The 19,942-nt window shown below is 67.5% G+C and overlaps 2 protein-coding genes across 2 annotated transcripts; both read left to right on the forward strand.

Moving 5' to 3' along the window:
• The first annotated feature begins 3,190 nt into the window (after positions 1–3,190).
• Positions 3,191–8,584, forward strand: LOC133628680 (C1q-related factor-like). Its single transcript, XM_062017120.1, has 2 exons — positions 3,191–3,815; positions 8,324–8,584. Exons 1-2 carry the CDS (start codon positions 3,255–3,257, stop codon positions 8,501–8,503), a joined length of 741 nt encoding a protein of 246 aa, XP_061873104.1. The 5' UTR covers positions 3,191–3,254; the 3' UTR covers positions 8,504–8,584.
• LOC133628678 (kinesin-like protein KIF18B) lies at positions 8,557–18,838 on the forward strand. Its single transcript, XM_062017115.1, has 14 exons — positions 8,557–9,281; positions 9,714–10,076; positions 11,459–11,616; positions 11,958–12,062; positions 12,291–12,401; positions 14,206–14,403; positions 14,482–14,658; positions 15,012–15,086; positions 15,426–15,529; positions 15,935–16,098; positions 16,506–16,944; positions 17,631–17,690; positions 17,782–17,846; positions 18,063–18,838. Exons 1-14 carry the CDS (start codon positions 8,651–8,653, stop codon positions 18,146–18,148), a joined length of 2,736 nt encoding a protein of 911 aa, XP_061873099.1. The 5' UTR covers positions 8,557–8,650; the 3' UTR covers positions 18,149–18,838.
• Positions 18,839–19,942: the final 1,104 nt, after the last annotated feature.

Consider the following 19,942-nt stretch of genomic DNA (forward strand, 5'->3'; position numbering starts at 1 on the left):
TGTCCCCACTGGCCATGGGGCACCTTGAGGATGGGCCTCTCCTGCCCCCTCCTGCTTGCCATTGGGCTGCCCCGTGCAGTGTTGGGCTGAGGGGCCCAGGGCAGGTCGCCAAACAGCCTGCCACTGGCCAGCCAGCAAACCCCCTGGGTCAGCTGGCCAGCCAGCCAGCCAGCTAGCCACATGGCTAGCCAGCTACCCAAGTCAGACAGCTAGGTGGCCAGCCAGCCAGTCCCCTGCCAGCTAGCCACTCAACTACCAAGCAGCCAGCCAGCTGTGCAGCGAGCTAGCCAAGCAGCCAGCCAGTTAGCCAGCTAGGTGTCCTTCCAGCCAACCAGCCAGCTGGCCAAGCTGGGGCTGGCACGGCTGGGGCAGCTGCTGTCCTGCCTGGAGAGGGGGACAGATGGACAGGAGCTTGCACAGCTGGGATGCCTGTGCAAGCTCCTGTCCAAGGCTGGGATGCCTTCCTCCTGGGGAGGAGGATGGAGGGAGGGATGGATGGAGGGAGGGAGGGAGAGATGCCACCAAGGTGGTAGGAACCAGCAGAGGAAGCCCACAGGCTTTTGTTGTCCCAGGGTGCTCTGCCCACCCTGGCCCTGGGGGCTGGTTATTTGCCGGCTCCCACCGAGCCACCAGCGCAGCCACATGGCGGGTGCCACACGGGCGCCGTGTCCACATCCCCCCGGCCACGCGTGGTCCTACAGCCAGAGCGCCGGGAGGGGAAACTGAGGCACGGCATAGCCAACCCCCGCACCACCCCGACCCAGCCCTTCCCCAAATCCTCCCGAATGAGCTGAGCTGCAGGCGCCAGGGGCACAGCCGCTCCCCCGGGCCATCGATCGGTTCCCCCTCCCCTCCCCTCAGCCCGCCCCGGCCTCCGCCGTCCCCCCGGCGTCACCCACCCACCTCCCCGCGTCACGCTGCCAAAGCAAACAGCCGTGGGCTCGGCCGCGCATCGATTCTGCGGGAGCTGCTGTTTGCTTAACCTTTGCAGAGGAGCGGCGGCGGTTGGCGTCGGGCAGAGCCGCAGCCGCAGCCGCCGCAGCCACCGCGGCCACTGCAGACGCCGCTGCCGCCCCCCAGCCCGGCTCCGGCGCTCGGGAGGTTTGCCGATGAGTTCTCTGTCCCTGGGGGGGATGGAGGCGGCTCGGGGGGGGCTGCGCTGTGCCCCCTCCCTGTGCAGGGCTTGGGGAGCACCCCGGGGGCTCCGACCTGGGGACGTCCCCGTCTGTAGGGTGCCGCTGACCCAGGGGGGTGTTAAAGCTGTCTCGGGTCTGCACCCAGCTTGAGGATGTGGTGGCCATGGCCAGGGGACAGGGTGGCCCAGGGTGATGAGATGGCCTGGGGCGGTGGCCAGGCCAATGGGACGCTGTGGGCTGCGGTAGTGAGGTGGCCTGGGACTGGGACGGGGTGGCCTGGGAGAGAGAGGTGGCCATGGCGTGCTGCTGAGGTGACCCAGGCTCGTGAGGTGACCTGCAGTGATGGCTATGCCATGGGGACATGGTGGCCCATGGTAGTGAGGTGGCCTGGGGTGGCGGCCATTGCCATGGGGACACAGTGGCCTGTGGCAATGAGGACACCTGGGGCTGTGGCCTCACCAGGACACAGTGGCCCAGAGTGGGAACGTTTCCTGATCCTCAGGGTGAGACAGGTGCCTGGAGGCAACCAGGGTGTGCCTGTGTCCCCCCTCGTGCCCACGGCCACCTCGTCCCCTGCCCACCCCAGGGCCCCTGCCCACAGCAGCCCTGCGCCAGTGAGTGACTCACGCAGCCCGTGACCCCGGCCAGGCAGATTGCTGGGCGCTCGTTAGAACGGAGAGATGACGAGGGGGGAGAGACAAAGGGATGGAGAAAAGAACCAGGGAAGGAGCTGGTGACATGATGATGACAGCCTTCGGGGGGACACGGGGCTGGCAGCACCCCCAGCCCGAAATGCTCCATCCCCCGGCCTCCTCAAGCCCCCAGGAATAATTGCCTCCTTCAGCCGGCTAATTGATTTTTGCATGCTGATTAAATTAGAGCCTCTGTGGGAGCTGGGGGGGGCTGCGGGGGCGATCGATGGGCGGGCAAGTGTCCCCTTGGTCCCCTCCCTCTTCTGGGGCAGGGGGCTGTCCCCCGTGTGTCCCCTGGGGTTTGGGGGCACTGCAGGGGCGTGGGGCTGGAAGGGGAAGGGACCCGCGGGTGCCGTTGGGGTTGGTGCCACCTCGGCGTTGTCACATGGGGCCACCAAACCGCCGCGGCGGGTGGCAGCGGGAGCAGCCCCGGGCTGCTCTGTGCCCCTGCCCGCGCGTGTGCCCCCGGCCCCGCAGTGTGTGCCCCCCCGGCCCCACGTCCTGCGCTCACCCCCGGCGCTGGCGGCGGCTGTCACTTGCCATCACGTCCCGCTGTCCCCGCCGAGGCTGACGGAGATGGCGGGTGACGGCGAGGGCGCAGCCGCGTGGCCCCGTGTCACGAGCCCCCCGGGACGGCTGCTTCGCGTGGCCCTCTCCCCCCGGCGTGGCCAGGCCGTCCCCGTGGTGGCACCCGTGGGTGTCCTGTTGTCGCTGTGGTCGTTGCCACCGGTGACGGCATTTCGGCCCATGATCCCACGGTTGACCCCGATGGGTGCTTGGCCACGCGAGTGGCAGCTGGGCTGCCCCAAAGTGGGGGTCTCCTCAGCGTGGGAGGGGAAACTGAGGCAGGGAGGAGGGCAGGGCCTTGTAGGTGCTCTGGCGACCGTCCCCCGCGGGTTTGTGCCTCCGTAGGGATACAGGTGACAGGTCCCGGGGGCGTCCCCGGCTGCCGCCAGCTCCCAGTGCACGGCGGGGACGCAGCTGCAGACCCCACGGGGCTGTCGGGGACGGGAGTGGCATCGCGCGGGCCTCGCGGCGACCCCGCGGGGACGGCCCACGCGGGATGGGGGTCGTGCGCGGAGGTGGCTCCGGCGGTTGGGAGGAAGGCGGGGGGGGGTCGGGCGGGCGCGGGGACGTGGTGGGGGGCGCGGGGATGGGCGTACCCGGGGTCTCCCCGCCCCACGCGTGGGCGTGTCCCGGGGCGGGGAGGGGGCGTGTCGGGGCGGGCGCGGGGCGCACCGGAGCCGCGGAGCGCAGCGGAGCGGAGCGGCCGCCGCCGCCGCCACCCCGCAGCCGCCCCCCCGCTGCCGCCGCCGTGTCCCCCCCCACCGGCACCATTCCCCCCCCCGGGCGGCCGCGGGCCCCGGGCGGGCGGCGGCTCAGCCTGGGCCGAAAAACTTTACTGGCGGCGGCGGCGGGGGTGGTGATGGTGCTGGTGCTGGTGGTGCTCATCCCGGTGCTGGTGAGCTCCGCCGGTACCGACGGCCGGTACGAGATGCTGGGGACCTGCCGGATGGTCTGCGAGCCCTACGGCCCCGCCGGACCCCCCTCCCCGGCCGAGCGCGGCCCCCTCCCGCCGCCCTCCACCCTGGTGCAAGGTCCCCAAGGGAAACCGGGGCGACCGGGGAAACCGGGACCTCCCGGACCACCGGGAGAACCGGGACCGCCGGGCCCGGCGGGGGCCCGGGGCGAAGCGGGACGGCCGGGCCCCCCCGGATTGCCGGGCCCGGGGGCTACGGGTGCGGTGAGCGCGGCCACCTACAGCACGGTGCCGCGGGTCGCCTTCTACGCCGGCCTCAAGAACCCCCACGAGGGCTACGAGGTCCTCAAGTTCGACGACGTGGTCACCAACGTGGGCAACAGCTACGACGCCGCCTCGGGCAAGTTCACCTGCGCCATCCCCGGCACCTACTTCTTCACCTACCACGTCCTGATGCGCGGCGGCGACGGCACCAGCATGTGGGCCGACCTCTGCAAGAACGGGCAGGTAAGGGCCACCGGCCCCACGCCAGGCAGGGGCACCCCCGGGGGCTGCCACCCCTCTGCTGGCCCCAGAGATGAACCCTCGGGATTCCACATCCTTCGCCCGGGGCTTGTGATGGGCTCTGGGCGCTTCCCTGAGCTGCCTCATCCTTCTCCCAGTGATGATGATGGGCTCTGGCTACATCCCCAGGGTGCCACATCCTTCTTCTGGATGCGGAGATGCATCTCTGGGGTGCCCTGTCCTGCTCCTGGCCCCAGAGATGCACCCCTGGGGTTCTTCATCCTCCCAGTGATGACGATGGCCTCTGGGTGCATCTCTGGAGCGCCTCATCATTTTCCTGTCCCCAGAGTCGTACCCTCAGGATGCTCTGCCCCTCTCTGGGTGGCAGTGACAAGCAATGAGTGCATCCCAGAGGTGCTACATCCTTCCCCTGGCCCTGGAGGTGCACCCCCTGAGTGCCCCATCCTCCCAGGGATGATGATGGGCTCTGGGTACATCCTGGGGTTGTGACATCCTTCTCCTGGCCCCGCCAATGTACCTTCGGGGTGCCCTGTCCTTCTCCCAGTGACAAGATGAGCTCTGGGTGCACCCTTGAGGCACCCTCTCTTGCCCTCAGCTCCAGAGATGCATCGTGACGATGCTCCATCCTTCTCCCAGCCTTGGGGATGCACCCCCAGTGCCATCCTCCCAGTCCTTCCTCCAGCCTTGGAGGTGCACCTCCAGGATGCTCCATCCTTCTCCCTCCTGATAATGTGGGGCTCTGTGTGCATCCCTGACGTGCCCCATCCCTCTCCCATCCCTGGAGACGGCCTCCCGGGGTGCCTCATCCTTCTCCTGGTGACAATGAGTGGCTCCGGGTGTGTCCCCGGGGTGCCCCGTCCCTCTCCCATCCCCGAGGAGCTCCCGCGGGTGCCCTGTCGCTCGCCCAGCACTGGGGACATGCGCTACCACTGCAGCCGTCCTCCCCCGATGTGTCCTCGGGGGTCCCTTCAGTCCTTCCCTTGGCCCTGCAGACATGCCCCGCTGTGCTATGGGATGTCTCCTCTGTGTCTCCAGGGTGCCCTCCCCTCCACGGCCATGACACCGTCCCCTCGAGGACTCCCTGGGGATGGGTCTCGTCTGCGGGGGACGAGTGCCTGTCAGTGGCTGCCCCTGCTTTTGGGGTGCTGCACCCCCAGCCTGGAGCCGCAGAGACTCCCCAGCACTGTCCGGGCTGCGTAGCTACCCGGGGGCACCCACCCCCCGAGGTTTGGCTCCGTCCTTCTTCCCCTCGCCCTGCTCCAGCATCGCCCCCCGACCCCATCCTCCCGAAAATCCTCCTTCTCCTTCCCCGCGGTTCCCGGGCGGCGCCCGAACGGCCGCCCCCGTCCCGCGCCGTGTCGCCCCCTCGCCGGGCCACCGCCGGAGGCACAAGCGGTGGCCGTGACCCCTGGAACGTCCCCGAGCCCGGTTCCCCCGGCCGTGCCCGCAGCCGGGATCCGGCGCAGCCCGCTCCCCGTTCCGCGGCGCCGAGCCCCGCGGCGCGTCCGCGTCCTGAGCACGTCCGACACAAAATCACCCCAAACTGAGCTATGAGCCCCCGAAAAGCCCACCCGGGGGTGGGGGGAAGCGGGAGCCGCGGCGCTCCAGCCCCGGCTGCGAACGGCTGCGAGCGGGAGCGCGGCGCGGGCAGCGGCCGCTCGGCGCTTCCCTCCATCCAAACACTTCACATCGGCTTCTGTTGGTGTGGGTTTTTGGGTCCCCCCCCCACTCCAGCCTCTGATTTCGGGGGGGCCCAGCACCACCTCTTACTCCCGCACAGCATCCGAGCAACTCCGGACCAAGCGTCCACCCCCCCAAAAAAACCCCCTCACCCCGATTTTTCCTCCCCTCAAATATTTTTGGGAACCCCCCCTAAAGCTTCCCACCTCCTCTCGCCCCCCGCCGAGCCCCGACCTTGCCCCCCGGCTCGGTGGGGGCTCGGCGCACCCGGGCGGGGGCTGCCGGATGGATTTCCAGAAGCTACGGAGCCCCGCGCTCGGGCGGGCGCGCCGTGCAGCTTAATTACCCCGTTGTTAATTACTGACGAGGTGTCGTCGCTCCGAGGTTCCCGAGGAAGCCGCTCGGGAGCCCGGGGAGCGGCTCGGCGGGAGGGTTCAAAATCTTGCCCCAGAAATGCCCCAAATAATGAGAAACTGGGGCTGATGAGGGGTTTGTTGCCCCGGTTCCCCACCCTGGGCAGAGCAGGGCGGGGGGCTCCCCGCACATCAGGGTCGATCTGGCATCTTCCGAGGCAATTGTTACTTGGGGGGGGGGTCTCCATCTCCCCCACTCTCCTCTGGGTGCTGCCGGTTTGGGGCGCAGCCCCTCACCCCGGTGTCAGGCCTGGAGTTAATGAGAGCCAGGGGAGCTGCTCGGGGCGGGTAATTAGCATTAATGAACCTTATTTGTATTAGTCTGGAGATGAGATTGGGGGGGGGAATGCGGAGTGGGGGGAGATGTGGGGTGGATGGACAGACGGACGGGTGGCGGGGGGGGCAGATTGGAGCTGGGGGAGTTTGGGGTCACCGTGGGGGGCGAGTGCCAAGGTCTGGGCAGCGGGCACAGCCCCAGGGGCGTCCGTGGGGTGGGGGCCTGTGGACGGACCCTGAGGGACTCCATCTGTGGGGACACAGGGACGTGCTGCAAGGTTCTGGGTCTCTGGGGTATGGGGCACTTGCTGCTGTGTCTGAGGGTTGTGGCGGGCCCGAGGATCCTGGGGGGGCCCTGCCACGGCACTCGGGGGTGCCAGGGGCCAGCTGCTGCTGTGGCTGGCGGCCCTGGGCTGTGGTGGCAGCGCTGGCCACGGCACACGGGGCACACGGTGTCCCCCAGGCGCTGAGCGTCGCGGTGGCAGCTCAGTGTGGGCACTGGAGTGTCCCGCTGCCCCCTGACCCCCTGAGCCCTCGGACGCAGCCCTGGGGCCACCTTGGGGACCACCTCACAGTGTCCACAGAGCTGGGGACCCCCGTCACGCTGTCTCTGGTGGGGGGGTGCCAGGAACCATGGCAGAGCCAGTTGCTGGGGCCAGGGACCATCTGTGTCCCCCACCTCCGGGGGCTGCTGTGACACGAGGAAGCTGAGGCATGGGGCGGGACAAGGGGGACACAGCCATTTGAGGGGACACACGTGGTGACAGCCCCCACCCCGTCTGCCACAGTGTGGTCCCGGTGCTGCCATTTATCTTCCCGTGAGCACGAAGGGCCCGCGGTGACGAGGCGGCTCCTTAACGAGGGAAGACGGATGGCACCGGGCGGCGATGGGAGGAACCATGGCGGCACAGCCCGGCGCCAAATGCCTTCTCCCGGTTCTCCTTCCCTCCTGCTTCTTCCCTCCCCTCCTCTTCCTCGGCGAGGCAGCAGCCCCTGGAGATTTGGGGACTGTCATCGACAGATTACCTGTGTCCCCCCGCCGCGGATGGGAGCCCTCGAGGCGGTGTGATGGACACAGGGGCACTTTGAACAGGGTGACAGTGTTGGTGATGGCACGAGGGACGTGGCTGTGTGGGTATGGGCAGCCCTGTGGGGCCACATCTGCTGGGCCATCAGTAGGCTCCAGAGTTAACAGCATCTGACCACACCATCACAGGCTGCCTGTGGGCTCGGGGGAGATGCAGCCTCACTCCCAGGGAGGAGAGACCCCCTGGGACCCCCTGGCCCGAGGGTAAGGGACGGGCGTGTGTGGGGACACCGCTCCTTCCCGCGCTGCTCCTGACCCTGCAGCTGCCCGGCCGTGCCTGCCGTCCTGCTGTGAGCCAATTAAGCGCCCGTTCTCCTCAGCTGTAATTAGGAGCAGCTTCTCCCGCCGCATGGCTTTTGCATCTCGCTGGGGATTTTACCTGCCGCCTTGTCACTGTCACCCGGCGCCGCGCCAGCCGCGGCCGGGATGTGATTATCCGAGAGCTCTGCCGCGGCCTCTGGCCACCCAGGTGTGGGCGGCTGCGGCGCCTCCTGGCCTTGTCCTCTGGCTGCAAGGAAGTTATCGAGGGGAGGGTCCTGCCCCACAGCGGGTTGGGGTCTGGGTGGGCAGCGAGGGGCGTGCTGGGGGGATCCGAGCTCAGGGCCCCGGGAAGCTGGAGGGAAAGCACAAGGGGCTGTAGTGGGTTCGTCGGGGTGGGAGATGGGTCCTGGGTCTGAGCCCTGAGCCCACATCCAGATTGGGATCCGGGGTCCTGTGTCCAAGCCGCTTGGATGCTGAGCCATGGTCACATACTGAATCTGACCCCACATCAGAACCTGATCCCATACCTGAGCCGTGGTCCTACATCTGAACCCAGAGCCGTGGCTCCACATCCCACCCGTGGCCCCACGTGCCAGCCTGCCGGGTCGGGGGAAGGCTCTGGGTGGCGCTCAAAGCCACTTCCACCCCGGACCTGTTCACTCACAGGAGGGTTCCAGGGCACCCCACAGTACCCCCGAGCTGCCTGGGACGTGCCGCGGTGCCAGGGGCCGGGCGGTGCGTGGCGGTGGGTGACAGGGGTGTCCCCTGCGCAGGTCAGGGCCAGTGCCATCGCGCAGGACGCCGACCAGAACTACGACTACGCCAGCAACAGCGTCATCCTGCACCTGGACGCGGGCGACGAGGTCTTCATCAAGCTGGACGGGGGCAAGGCCCACGGCGGCAACAACAACAAGTACAGCACCTTCTCCGGCTTCATCATCTACTCAGACTGAGCCTGGAGCCCCACGGCATCGCCCCACGGCCCTGCAGCCCCGCAGCATCCCCCTCTGACTGCCCAGCCCCATGGGATCCTTGTGCCATGGTCTGGACCCACAGCTTCTCCCTGCAGCCATCCAGCCCCATGGCATCCCCCACTGACCATGCAGCCCCACAGCGTCCCCTTGCTGCCGTCCAGCCTCATGGCGTCCCCCTCTCTGTTCTATAGCCTCCCCTCGCTACCGCCCAGCCCAGCCTCCCCACCGGCCCAGCCCCGTGGCATCCCTCATGGTGGTCCAGGCCACCTACGGCGCCCCAAAGCCTCCCCGTCCCCGTTAGCTCACCCCGCGGCTGCTAGTTTAGGGCCGGGGGCCCGCAGGGGGCTGGGGGCCAGCCAGAGGCCGTGCCCCCCCGTCGCGCTGCCCCACCGCACCCCAGTGCCCTGGCTGCGTGCCCCGCTCGGCCCCTCGTACCCACGGGCGGTGCCGGGGGTCCGCGCGGTGCGTGTCTGTACAGGAGCCATCGGGTGCCGTCCCGGTCCCATCCGGCCCCGGGCTGGGGGGGAGGGGGCCGCCCCACTGCCCAGCCCCAGGCACCCCATGGTAAATCAGAGCTGTGACCTCTCCCGGCTGCTGTCTGTGTCCCGGCGTGGGACGGAGCGCACGGTCCCCCCAGCCCCGGACCGGCCGCGGGGGCTCCGCGGGCCGCGCAGCCAATGGGAGCGGAGACCGGCGCGCGGCGGCCAATCAGGAGAGAGGGCGGGGCCTGAGCGGCGTTTGAAACGGATGGCGGCGGGTGAGGCGTTGGGCGCCGCGAGCGGCCCGGCGGGGGCACCGGGGCGGGCACGGGAGCGGGCACGGGCACGGGCACGGGCACCGGGCTGGGCTGGGCTGGGCTGGGCTGGGGAGGGGGCACCAGACACGGGGGCAGCGGGGCGGGGAGGGGGCAGCGGGGCCGGTAACCGGGGCGGGCCGGGGGCTGGTACCGGGCTGGGGAGCCTGTGATGTGAGGGGCGGGCGGGACAGGGCTCGCCGGGGACGGAAGCGGCGCGGGAGCCACTGTAGGGGTGCGGGAGGGGGCTGCCGGGGGTCCTGGAGAGGGCTCGGGGCGGAGGGGCCACAGGGCGGCTCCGGGAGCGGAGCGGAGGGCGTGCGGGGCTTTGCGCAGCCTCGGGCGCTCCCGCCAGCGCCTCGCCTCCCCCGGCTGAGCCGTGCGGGTCCTCCTCAGGCTGCGTGAGCGCCCCGGCACGTTCGAGCCCGGAGCCGCGTGCCGCCGCCGCCATGGCGCGGGACCCCCCTCCCGAGGACGGCGCCGTGTCCGTGGTGGTGCGCGTGCGGCCCCCGGCCCCCTGCGAGCGCGAGGGCCCCCGCACCCTGCACGTGCTGGACCAGCACATCCTCATCTTCAACCCCGACGAGGCCCCCGGGACCCCCGGCGGCGCGGCGCCCGCCCGCGGGCTCAGGCAGCAGGGCAAGGACCAGACCTTTGTCTTTGACCGCGTTTTCGGGGAGGGGGCGTCGCAGGAGGAGGTGTTCCAGCACACCACCCGCGGGCTGCTGGACAGCGTCCTCGGCGGCTACAACTGCTCCGGTAAGAGCCCGCTACCCTCCCTGCTCCAGCTGCTCCCGGGGTGGAAACGGCCTCGAGGTGCCCCAGGGCAGGTTGAGGCTGGAGCTGAGGCAGAGCTGTTTCCCTGAGAGGGGTGTGAGCCCTGTGCCAGGCTGCCCAGGGAGCTGGGGCAGTGCCCAGCCCTGCAGGGATCCCAAAGTCACAGAGCTGAGCTGCTGAGGGCCAGGGCTCAGTGCTGGGCTGGGACTGCAGGAGCTTAAATGGCTTTTCCACCCCAAAGGATTCTGTGATTACAAGTGCGATCAGGATGATCCTGAGATGGGAATGTTGTCTGATCTCAGCAGGTGTAAACGAGAGGGAGTGAAACAAAGTGCCCTTATAGAGTCACGGGGCCGTTTGGGCAGGAAGAGACCTTAAAGATTGTCTGACATTTCTTGCTCTGATGCAAGTGCCACATCCAACTCCTGTAGGGCCCTTCCAGCCTCCAGCACTCTGGGATTGTGTGATCCGTGGTGCACAAAGCACCCTGATTCTGCTGTTGCTTCCCAGCCTGGGTGGCTGTGACGAGCAGAGCTTTGGGAGGACGCTGAGCCTCGGGGAGGATCTGGGGTGGGGCAGATGCGTCTCAGGCTGCTTTGGGGGTTGCTGGGGCCCCTCCTGAGTGTCTCCTGTCTCCACAAAGCTGTGCTTGAGAGCTCCTGGCTGTGTGTGAAGGCTGCCCAGCGCAGGGCCCGTGCTGTTCACAGGCTGTCAGCAGCCCAGAGCCTTAACGAGCACATCACTTGCGCTCGGCAGGCACCGCGCCGGCCGCTCTCCTGTCTAATCAGGGGCTGGGCCGGGCCCCGGGGATGCTATTCCTGGCTCTCTGGCGGGCTCTGCCAGCCGCTGCCGCTGTCACCGTGCCCACCTGGCAGCACGGCTCCTGTCTCTATCTGCATAAAATAACTCCAGGAGCTGCAAATGAGATGCTCGCGCCGATAATGGGGAGGAGGGCTGAGGCTTGCTGGATTAGCGTGTCCTGCTCTGGTGATGCTTCAGAGAGGGTGCTGAAAGATGGAGGGGGAGGGAAATTAGATAAATTACAAGGTCTGGAAGAAGAAACACCTTCTGATGAGAGATGAGGGAATGGGGCTGCTCAGTGTGTCAAAGGGAGGGTTTGGGGTGACTTGAGCATCAGAGCAGGTGATGGTTGAGGGACCCGCTCTCCTGCTCCTGAACCAGAGAGGCTGAAACGAGGGAAGAAGTGGCACTGAAGGCCAGCGTGGCTGGCATGGAGGGTAACGAGCTCTCCCTCGTCAGCGGGTGACCTCCCGCGGGGGGCCTGCTGCAGAGCTCCTCAGGAGAGCGGCTGCTCCCGCTAATGAAGCGCTCCTGCTGCCCACCCGCCCTCCCTCTCCCCGCAGTGTTTGCCTACGGCGCGACGGGCGCGGGGAAAACCCACACCATGCTGGGCTCTGAGAGCAGCCCCGGCATCATGTACCGCACCATGGCCGAGCTCTACAGCAGGATTGAGGCCAGGAGGGAGGAGAAGAGCTGCGAGGTGCTGGTCTCCTACCAGGAGGTACAGGGGGGCCAGGAGGGGATGCGGGACACCAGTGCTAAGGCTTGGGGCTGACCCGGAGGCAGCAGCCTCACCCACCCACTTGGGTTTCTCCCATCTGGAGTGAGGGAATTTTCTCTTCCTTGCTGTGATCTGTGGGGGTTTCCTGGGTGAAGGGGCTCGAGCAGAGCCCTCCCAAGCTGTCCTCCACACCGTCAGCTGCTCGGTGTGACGTGGTCCCGGCAGTGGCGGTGGGACACACACACCCACCGTGCTGTGCCTGACCACAGGCTATGAAGCTCCTCTTCCCACTTGCTACTGGGGAGACAAACCTCAGCCTCAAGTCTAATTCCTCACTCCAGGTCTACAACGAGCAGATTCATGACCTCCTGGAGCCCAAGGGCCCTCTGGCCATCTGGGAGGATCCTGAGAAAGGAGTCGTGGTTCAGGGGCTCTCCTTCCATCAGGTAAGTGTCAAAAAGGGGCACAAGACCCAGGCAGGGCTGCACCTACCCTGGGGGATGCAGCAGGGGGAGGGTGAGGGCACAAGGCTCCTGGCTGGCAGCAAGCGAGGTCTGTGCTGATGCCTTGGCCCGAGCTGCTGGGGCTGCTCAGCGCTGGGTGTTTTTGGTGCTGGTGTCTGGGGCACGCTGATGCCACAGGCTGATGCCAGCCCTCTCCCCATCCCCTCCCAGCCCACATCAGCAGAGCAGCTCCTGGAGATGTTGGCCAACGGCAACAAGAACCGGACGCAGCACCCGACGGACGCCAACGCCAGCTCCTCCCGCTCCCACGCCATCTGCCAGGTGAGGGCTGGCGGCTGTGGGCTCTGCCAGAAACGGACAGAGGGAGCAAGGCTGTGCCAGGAGCAGCACTGTGAGGTTCCTGTGCTGCTCCTGGAGTGCCACAGGGAAAGTCAGAGTGGCTGTGGCTCCAAAGACACACATAGTGGGTGAGCCACCAGCCTGTGCCGCAGTGGGACGGCAGCTACTGGTCATGCTGGTGGCCCTGTCTCCTGCTCAGCCCCATACTCCCACCTGGGTGTCACCTCTCCTGAGGGCTGCAATTTCACTTGGTGCTTTTGACTCTTGGGAGCTGCTGGAGAGAGGCCAGCACAGGGCCACCAAGATGCTGAGGGGGCTGGAATGTCTGTGTGAGGAGGAAAGAGAGTGGGCCCTGGGGCTGTTCAGCCTGGAGAGAAGGCTGAGGGGGGACCTCAGCAATGCTGATCGACCCCCTAAAGGTGGGTGTGGAGAGGATGGGGCCAGTGTTCCTTGTGTGGTGGCCAGTGCTGGGACAAGGGGTAACGGGCACAGGCTGGAACATGGGAAGTGCCACTGGAACATGAGGAGGAATTTCTGAGCAGAGCTGAAGGGCATGAAGCTGGTGCTGCGGGTGCCCCCGTGCCTGGGGCTGCTGCTGGGGGGGTCTCTGCCACTGCCCCCCACCTCGCTGCTGTGCTGCCGGGGTCCTGTGCTGGAGCAGCTCCGCTCTGTGCCCGCAGGGAGCTGCTGCCGGGGGCTTGGAGACTGAGAGCTACCTGGGGACTGGTGCCAGCGGGTGTGGGCGGGTCTGGGGGCGGGGAGAGGCGAGGTCGGTGCCGGTGTGAGCCCCGGGCTGTGCCGGGTGTTGTGGCGGCGCCGGAGCTGCTGGAGCCCCGCAGCGGGAGCCGGGCGGGGAGCGGCGGGAGGGGGCTCGGGGTGAAGCCCCCCGGCCGGGGAGCGGCGGCCGGAGCTTGGGCCGGTGGGGGGGCAGGAGTGGGGGGGCGGGTGTCGGCGCGGTCGGACCCTGTTGGGGACTGCGGCGGCTGCCGCCTGCGGCTGCAACGGGCGGACGGACCTGATTGAAACCCGCCAGAGAGAAGCTCCCTTGGTGTGAGCTGAGGGAGCCCTGGCCCAGGCTGCCCAGGGAGGGTGTGGAGGCTCCTTCTCCGGAGGTTTCCAACCCCACCTGGACACGTTCCTGTGCCCCCTGAGCCAGGGGAAGCTGCTGGAGCAGGGGCTGGAGCAGCTCTGCAGGGCCCTGGCAGCCCCCAGCACTCTGGGGTTCTGTGACTCATTGACTGACCGTGTGGGAGCTGCACCTACATCCCGACCCAGAGGAAGGGGGTCAGTCAGCACCAGCCTCTGTCTGTGCCCTCACGTCTGCTCGGTTTCATCCCTGTGCCAGGGATGAGGCTCCCTGGGGGCTCTGTAGCTTTGTTCCCTGTTTCTTGTTACTCTCCACATGAACCTGCCAGTGGATTGCAATTCCAGCCAGGCCCTTCCCCAAATTAGCAGGGCTGTCACGGCCACCTGGGGAGACTGCCTGTAATTTCAGTCTGGACCTGGTGCCGTGCCCGTTGCTGCTTGCAGGGGGCAAGTGGGGGTGTCTGGATACTTTCCCAGCTGGCCTGGGTGAGTGCTGGATTCCTGCTGTGAATCCCTGAGCTGTGCCCTCCCGGCGGGCACCGCTGGGCTGCCAGGGCCGTGGGACTGGACTGGCCCCAGCAGCAATGGGGCACCTCCTGGCCCCGCAGGAGCTGCCTGGGGAGGGCTGCGGGGTCACAGGGCGGTGGGGGAAGCGCTCCCGCAGCTCTCGGGCCGCAGCCCAGCCCGTCTGTCCCCGCAGATCCACGTGAGGCAGCAGGACCGCGTCGGGGGCCTCACGCGGGAGCTGCAGGTGGCCAAGATGAGTCTGATCGACCTGGCGGGCTCGGAGCGAGCGTCGGCCACGCAGGCCAAGGGCGAGCGGCTGCGGGAGGGAGCCAACATCAACCGCTCGCTGCTGGCCCTCGTCAACGTCATCAACGCGCTGGCCGACGCCAAGGTACGGCCGCGCCGGCCCCGGAGCCTCGCCGCCAGCGCCCCGGGGCCGGGGCCTCAGCAGCCTCGTGTCTCGGCACAGGGCAGGAAGAGCCACGTCCCGTACCGGGACAGCAAGCTGACGCGGCTGCTGAAGGACTCCATCGGCGGGAACTGCCGCACCGTCATGATCGCTGCCGTCAGCCCCGCGGCGCCCGCGCGCGACGACACCTACAACACCCTCAGATACGCCAGCCGGGCCAAGGACATCAGACTGTCGGTGAGGGGCTGCGGGGCCGCGGCCGCCTGGGCCTCCGGGAGCTGCTGGGAGGGAGCCTGGTGCGTGGTGGGGGCAGAGGAGTGGGGGCTTCCCTTCTGCAGCCGGAGCTTTCCAGCCCTGGGGATGTGCTCAGGGCACACATCCTGAAAGGCTGGAGCGTAGCCAGAGCTGGGGAAGGGGCTGGAGCACAAGGGTTCTGGGGCTGAGGGAATGGGGGTGTTGAGCCTGGAGAAGAGGAGGCTGAGGATACAGGAGCACTCTCTGACACTCCCTGACAGGAGGCTGCAATGCTTTTGGGAGGGGGTTATGTGCTGCCCTGCTGCTGCTTTAATCTGTGTTTCCTCTCTCTGCAGCTGAAGAGCAACGTGCTCAGCTTCGACTACCACATCAGTAAATACCCCATGATCTGTGAGCAGCTGAAAGCAGAGGTGAGATGCTGGTGGGGAGGGGAGGGCTCTGTCTTCAGCTGTGATTTGCTCAGACACATTGGATACCAGGAAGAGCTTCTTCCCTGAGACGGGTGTGAGCCCCTGTGCCAGGCTGCCCAGGGAGCTGGGGGAGTGCCCAGCCCTGCAGGGATCCCACAGCCGTGGGGCTGAGGTGCTGAGGGCCAGGGCTCAGTGCTGAGCTGGGCAGGGTGAGGGCAGCGCTGGGACTCCAGGAGCTGAAAGGGCTTTTCCAAGCAAAGCAGTGCTGTTAATGTGTGACACGGGCCCGATGCCCCTGGGGCTGGGAAGTGTCTGAGCAGCAGATGCTGTCCCTGGCAGGTGGCGGATCTCCGGGCCAAGCTCCGCGCCTACGAGGACGCTGCCCGGGAGGCCCAGAACCCACCACAGAGTCCCCTCAGCTCCAGCCCCACGGGGCTGCCCAGGTGAGGTGGGGAGAGGGGCACAAGGAGAGCTCCGTGTCCCTGTGTCGCAGAGCCCGTGGGGTTTGGTGCTGGTTGGAGCCTGCACCCTCTGTGGAGGGCCTGGGGGGCACCAGCCTCCGGAGTCTCTGCCTGCTGCTGACTCAGCTGCCAGGCGGCCAGTGCCTGGCAGAAACCCTTTGGTCCCCTGTGAACACACAGCTTGAGTTCTCCAGGAAGAGCTTTACAGCTCAGACAGCTCACAGCTTCCAAGTTGGCCTCTTTTTTTTCCCCAAAAAAACTCTGTCAGCAGGTTCTGCCCCCCAAGGAGGTGACTGTGAGGTTCTGCTGGGGCTGCTGAGCCGCTGGAACTGGTGACACTGGTGCAGGCTGATCTGACTGGCTCCTGAGTCCTTCTCTCTGTCCCAGGCTTGTGACTGCCATCCTGAAGGTTGCCCAGAAGCAGTATTCCCTCCTGAGGGCTGCCAACCTCCTCACGCCCGAGCTGGTGGCTGAATTCGGGGAGCTGGAGCGCCGGGTGCAGAGGGAGGCCGGTGCCAGCCCGGTGCCGGGGCTGCCGCGGGGCTCTGCGGGTGAGGACTCTGCTCTGGGGCAGCCCAGCCGCTGCTCTGGGGAGGAGGAGAGCTGGAGGTGGTGGGAGGCAGCTGCCAGCCCTGGGCACGGGGCAGGGGGTGTGAGGCTTTCCTGACGTGGTGCCCAGCGGGTTGGCCGGATCAGCTCCAGCCGCACTCTGCAGTGTGGCCAGTAGCCCAGCGCTGACCCACAGCCCTCAGCACCTCAGCCCCATGGCTCTGGGATCCTTCCAGGGCAGATCCTTCCCCCCAGCTCCCTGGGCAGCCTGGCACGGGGCTGACACCCCTCTCAGGGAAACAGTTCTGCCTCAGCTCCAGCCTCAACCTCCCCTGGGGAACCGGAGGGTTTGGGGGTGCCTGGGGGCTGCAGGCAGGGACCTGACGCTGTTTCTTCTGCCCTGCTTTAGCCAAAGCATCCCTGGCTGTGCCCAGCGCCCCCCTGCAGCCCCTCGCTCCGCTCCCCAGCCCCACGCCAGTGGCTGCCAGCCTGAAGAGGAAGAGGAGGAAGGCTGAGCTGAGCCCCTCTGCCCGAGGCCTCGGGGCGCAGAAGCAGCTGCAGAGGTGTGGGGGAGCAGCCGGGGGTCCCGAGGCAGCGCCGGGCCGGGGCAGCCCCGCTCCCACGGGAGCAGCACAGCCCCCCTTCGCCTCCCCAGCGTCCCGCTGCTGCACCCCCAAGATGTGCCCGCTGACTGTGGTCAAGGGCCGCGTGCCTCTGGCCCCGCTGCCGGCCCAGAACCGCTGCGGCCCCGTCCAGGACCTCAACGCCACATTCGAGGTGTGTGCGGACGGCGGCTCCTCTGCGCAGCCCCCGGCCTGCGACCGCCCCCACAGCCCCCTCCTGACCAAGTGAGTGCTGCCTGGGGGGTTACCTGCGGCTTTGGGGTACCCGGGGGCGTGGGGACCCTGCCCCCGTGGTGGATCCTTTGGGGGTGACTGTGGCTGTGTGAGGAGGAGCCTGCGGACGGGCACAGCTGCTTGTGGATCACTTGCAGATATAAAATGCATTCCAAGACAATCTGCTCAACTCCTTTTCCCTTTGGGCGTGGGGGAGCATCTTCCAGATGGTTCTGGAGCCCCAGGTGCTGACTGGGGCATCAGCTCCTCCTGAGGCACTGGAGGGAGGTCAGGTCAGGGTGGGTTGTGTGGAGGTTTTCATTGCTGGTGCCTGACTAGTGCTCTGGCTTCTACAGAGCTGCTGCAGCTTGTGTGACCACCAGCCCCAGAGCTGTGCCCGCTGTGGGGTGAGGCAGCACACCCTCAGCTCTCCCCATCTGCTGCAGCTCTGGGAAACCCTTCCCGTGGGGGAACTGCGGCAAGTGGTGCCCAGGGGAACAGCCCAGCTCTCAGGAGCAGGGGGCAGGGGCTGGCTGCTGCCTCCTGCTCCCACCTCTCAGCGTTTGGCTCTGGTTGACTCATGTTTTGTGTGTTTTTATCCCCTCCCAAGCTGGGCAGGTCCCCCACGCCTCCCTGGCATTAACCCTCCCTTCCTTGGCAATGCCTCCCTGGCACTAACCCTCTCTTCCTTGGCACAGAGCTGATGGGCTGCCCCTGGCCTCGCAGGCACCGGTTTCCAAGCGCCGGCGAGTGGAGAGGTGAGACAGCCCCCAGCCCCCCGCTCCCCACACCCTGGGGCTCGAGCCCCGAGCTGTGGGGGGTTGCAAACAGCCCCTCTGTGCCTGGCAGGGCGTCTGCCCCCGTGCTGCCCAGCAGCAGCAGCCGCAGGAGGCCGCGGCCGTCGCGCATCCCCGGTGAGTCCTGGGGCCAGGGCAGGGACAACACGGGCGAGGGGGAGGTTTGGGGCTGGGGAAGGGTGCTGTTGGGGGTCTGCTGCTCCCAGGCTCGGGGGAGCGGGGTAGGAAGGGGAGAGGAGCTGGGCTGTCCCTGGGGAGGGGACCTGTGCTCACTGCCTTCACCCAGGGGCTGCCTCATCTTCTCTCCTCTGTTTGGTTTTCCCCCCACTCCAGAACACCTCCCTGGGAAGGGCAGCAAGAGGAGCACCCCAGCCCTGGCCGGGGCCCCCCCCACACAGCCCATGAAGCTCTTCTGCTGACAGCTCCTCCATCTGCCTCCCTCCCCCTGTCCCAGCCCCACTGCCACCCTTCCTCCTTTCCCCTTCCCCCGTGGGAGCTCCCCCCCTCGGCACAGCCCTCGAGTTTCGGGTGGCAGATGGATGGCTGCTGCTCCCTCGCAGCCCCTGGGAGCTGTGCAGGGTGGTGGGTGCTGACAGATGGGGGATGCTCACAACTAGCATGCTTTTAATAAATCCCCTCCTTTCCCACCCCAGGGGGAGGGGGAGCTGGGGCCCTGCGGCGCCTGGCTCTCGCCTCCCCCTCGCCTGGGGCTGGGCTGGGCTGGTGCCTTTCCCCTGAGCCAGCCTGGAAAAGGCCCCTGTGCCAGGGGAGCTGTCTGCTCCCTGTGTGTAATGAGGAGAAAAGCATCCCCCCTGCTCCCAAACACTCTCCTTTTTCCCCCATCTCCTTTTCCCTACCATCCTCGCTGCAGCTCCTTGCACAACCCTGATGCGGGGCCAGCGCTGCTGCCCCTGTCCCCTGCCACCCCCTATCCTGACACACCTGGCAGCCTGTGCCAGCTCCTGCAGCCCCCTCCGAGGTGGCCCAGGGGGGCAGGAGCAGGGGGCAGCGTGGGCTCAGCGCCAGGCACTGCCCTCCCCCGGGCCCGGGGTCAGCGGCTCCTCCTGCCCTACTTTCTGCCTGGCACTGCCACATCTCGCCTTTGTCTTCTCCCAGGCTGGAAGCTTCTAATTAAAACTTCCAGCCTGCTCCGAGTTCGTTTATCTCATTAGGAGGGGGCTGGGGAGGGGGAGGGGGGAGAGCCCAGCTCTGCTTCCCCGCCACACTGGCAGCTTTGATCCCGCCTGCGTGGGAGAGGATCCGGCTCTGGGGAGCGACGGGGGCCGTGAGGGACCCCCAGCCCCTGCTCACTGCCAGCACAGGGCTCCCCTGGCACCGGGGGCTGGCACAGCTCCTGGCCCCAGGGATGGTGCAGGGCTGGGGGGCGATGGACAGTGTCACCCATGGGAGTCAGTGCCCCAAATCAGGCATTTCTGGGGCAAAACCTCTGCCTGGCACCGGGGAGATGGGCTCGGTGGGCTGGGGAGGAGGAGGAGGAGCTGGTGGGGGTTAGAGGGGAGTGTGGCAGCAAGAGCTTGCCCCTGAGCACTGCTGGTGGCTGTGGTCCAGCAGGACCTGACTCCCTGTCCCTGGCCAGGAAGCCTTTGCCAGCCATCGGCTGCCATCTAGCTGCCAGCTGCCCTGAGCTCATCCCTGTGCCCTCAGCACCACAGCCCCAGCTTCATCCCAGCCACCTCTCTGGGCACCCACCCCCATGCCACCACCTTTCCCTTATGTCCCTGTGTCCCCAGACCCCCCTCCCCTGCCGCAGCCTGTGGCCATGACCCTGGGGCTGGTGGTGGCCCCGTGCCCATCGCTGCTGTGTCTGTCCCCCTGATCATTCCTGGCACAAGGGCACCCCATGGCTCTGCCGGGCAGCGCCGGCTCCAGCCCCACACAAAGCCCCTTTCAGCTGCCCAGGAAAGCCCCTGGCACACAGCCCCTGTCCAGGGAGGGGTCTGAGCCCTCCTTCCCCCATCATGGGGCAAACGACCCTCAAACTCAGCCCCTGTGTGACTGGTGATGTGTGGCAGGACCAGAGCTGGGACGGGGACAGGGACCAGGCATCTGAGCCCTGGACAGGCTCCAGCAGCTGCTGGGATGGAGAGGACTTGGGAGGCTCCAGCCTCTTAATTAGCAGCCTGCCTTAATTAACAGCCTGCCTTAATTAGCAGCTTGTCAGGCTGTTGGCCCAGGGCCCCGGCCCGCTGGGA

This window comes from Colius striatus, chromosome W, assembly GCF_028858725.1.
Source record: "Colius striatus isolate bColStr4 chromosome W, bColStr4.1.hap1, whole genome shotgun sequence".
Lineage (NCBI taxonomy): Eukaryota > Metazoa > Chordata > Aves > Coliiformes > Coliidae > Colius > Colius striatus.

Excerpts from the sequence above, each read along its gene's own strand:
- LOC133628678 (XM_062017115.1), top strand. The coding sequence starts at position 8,651 with ATGCAGCCCCACAGCGTCCCCTTGCTGCCGTCCAGCCTCATGGCGTCC. Across the intron at positions 12,402-14,205 it reads GCTCCCACGCCATCTGCCAG|ATCCACGTGAGGCAGCAGGA; the intron begins GTGAGGGCTGGC and ends CTGTCCCCGCAG. Across the intron at positions 15,530-15,934 it reads AGCCCCACGGGGCTGCCCAG|GCTTGTGACTGCCATCCTGA; the intron begins GTGAGGTGGGGA and ends TCTCTGTCCCAG.
- LOC133628680 (XM_062017120.1), top strand. The coding sequence starts at position 3,255 with ATGGTGCTGGTGCTGGTGGTGCTCATCCCGGTGCTGGTGAGCTCCGCC. Across the intron at positions 3,816-8,323 it reads ACCTCTGCAAGAACGGGCAG|GTCAGGGCCAGTGCCATCGC; the intron begins GTAAGGGCCACC and ends TCCCCTGCGCAG.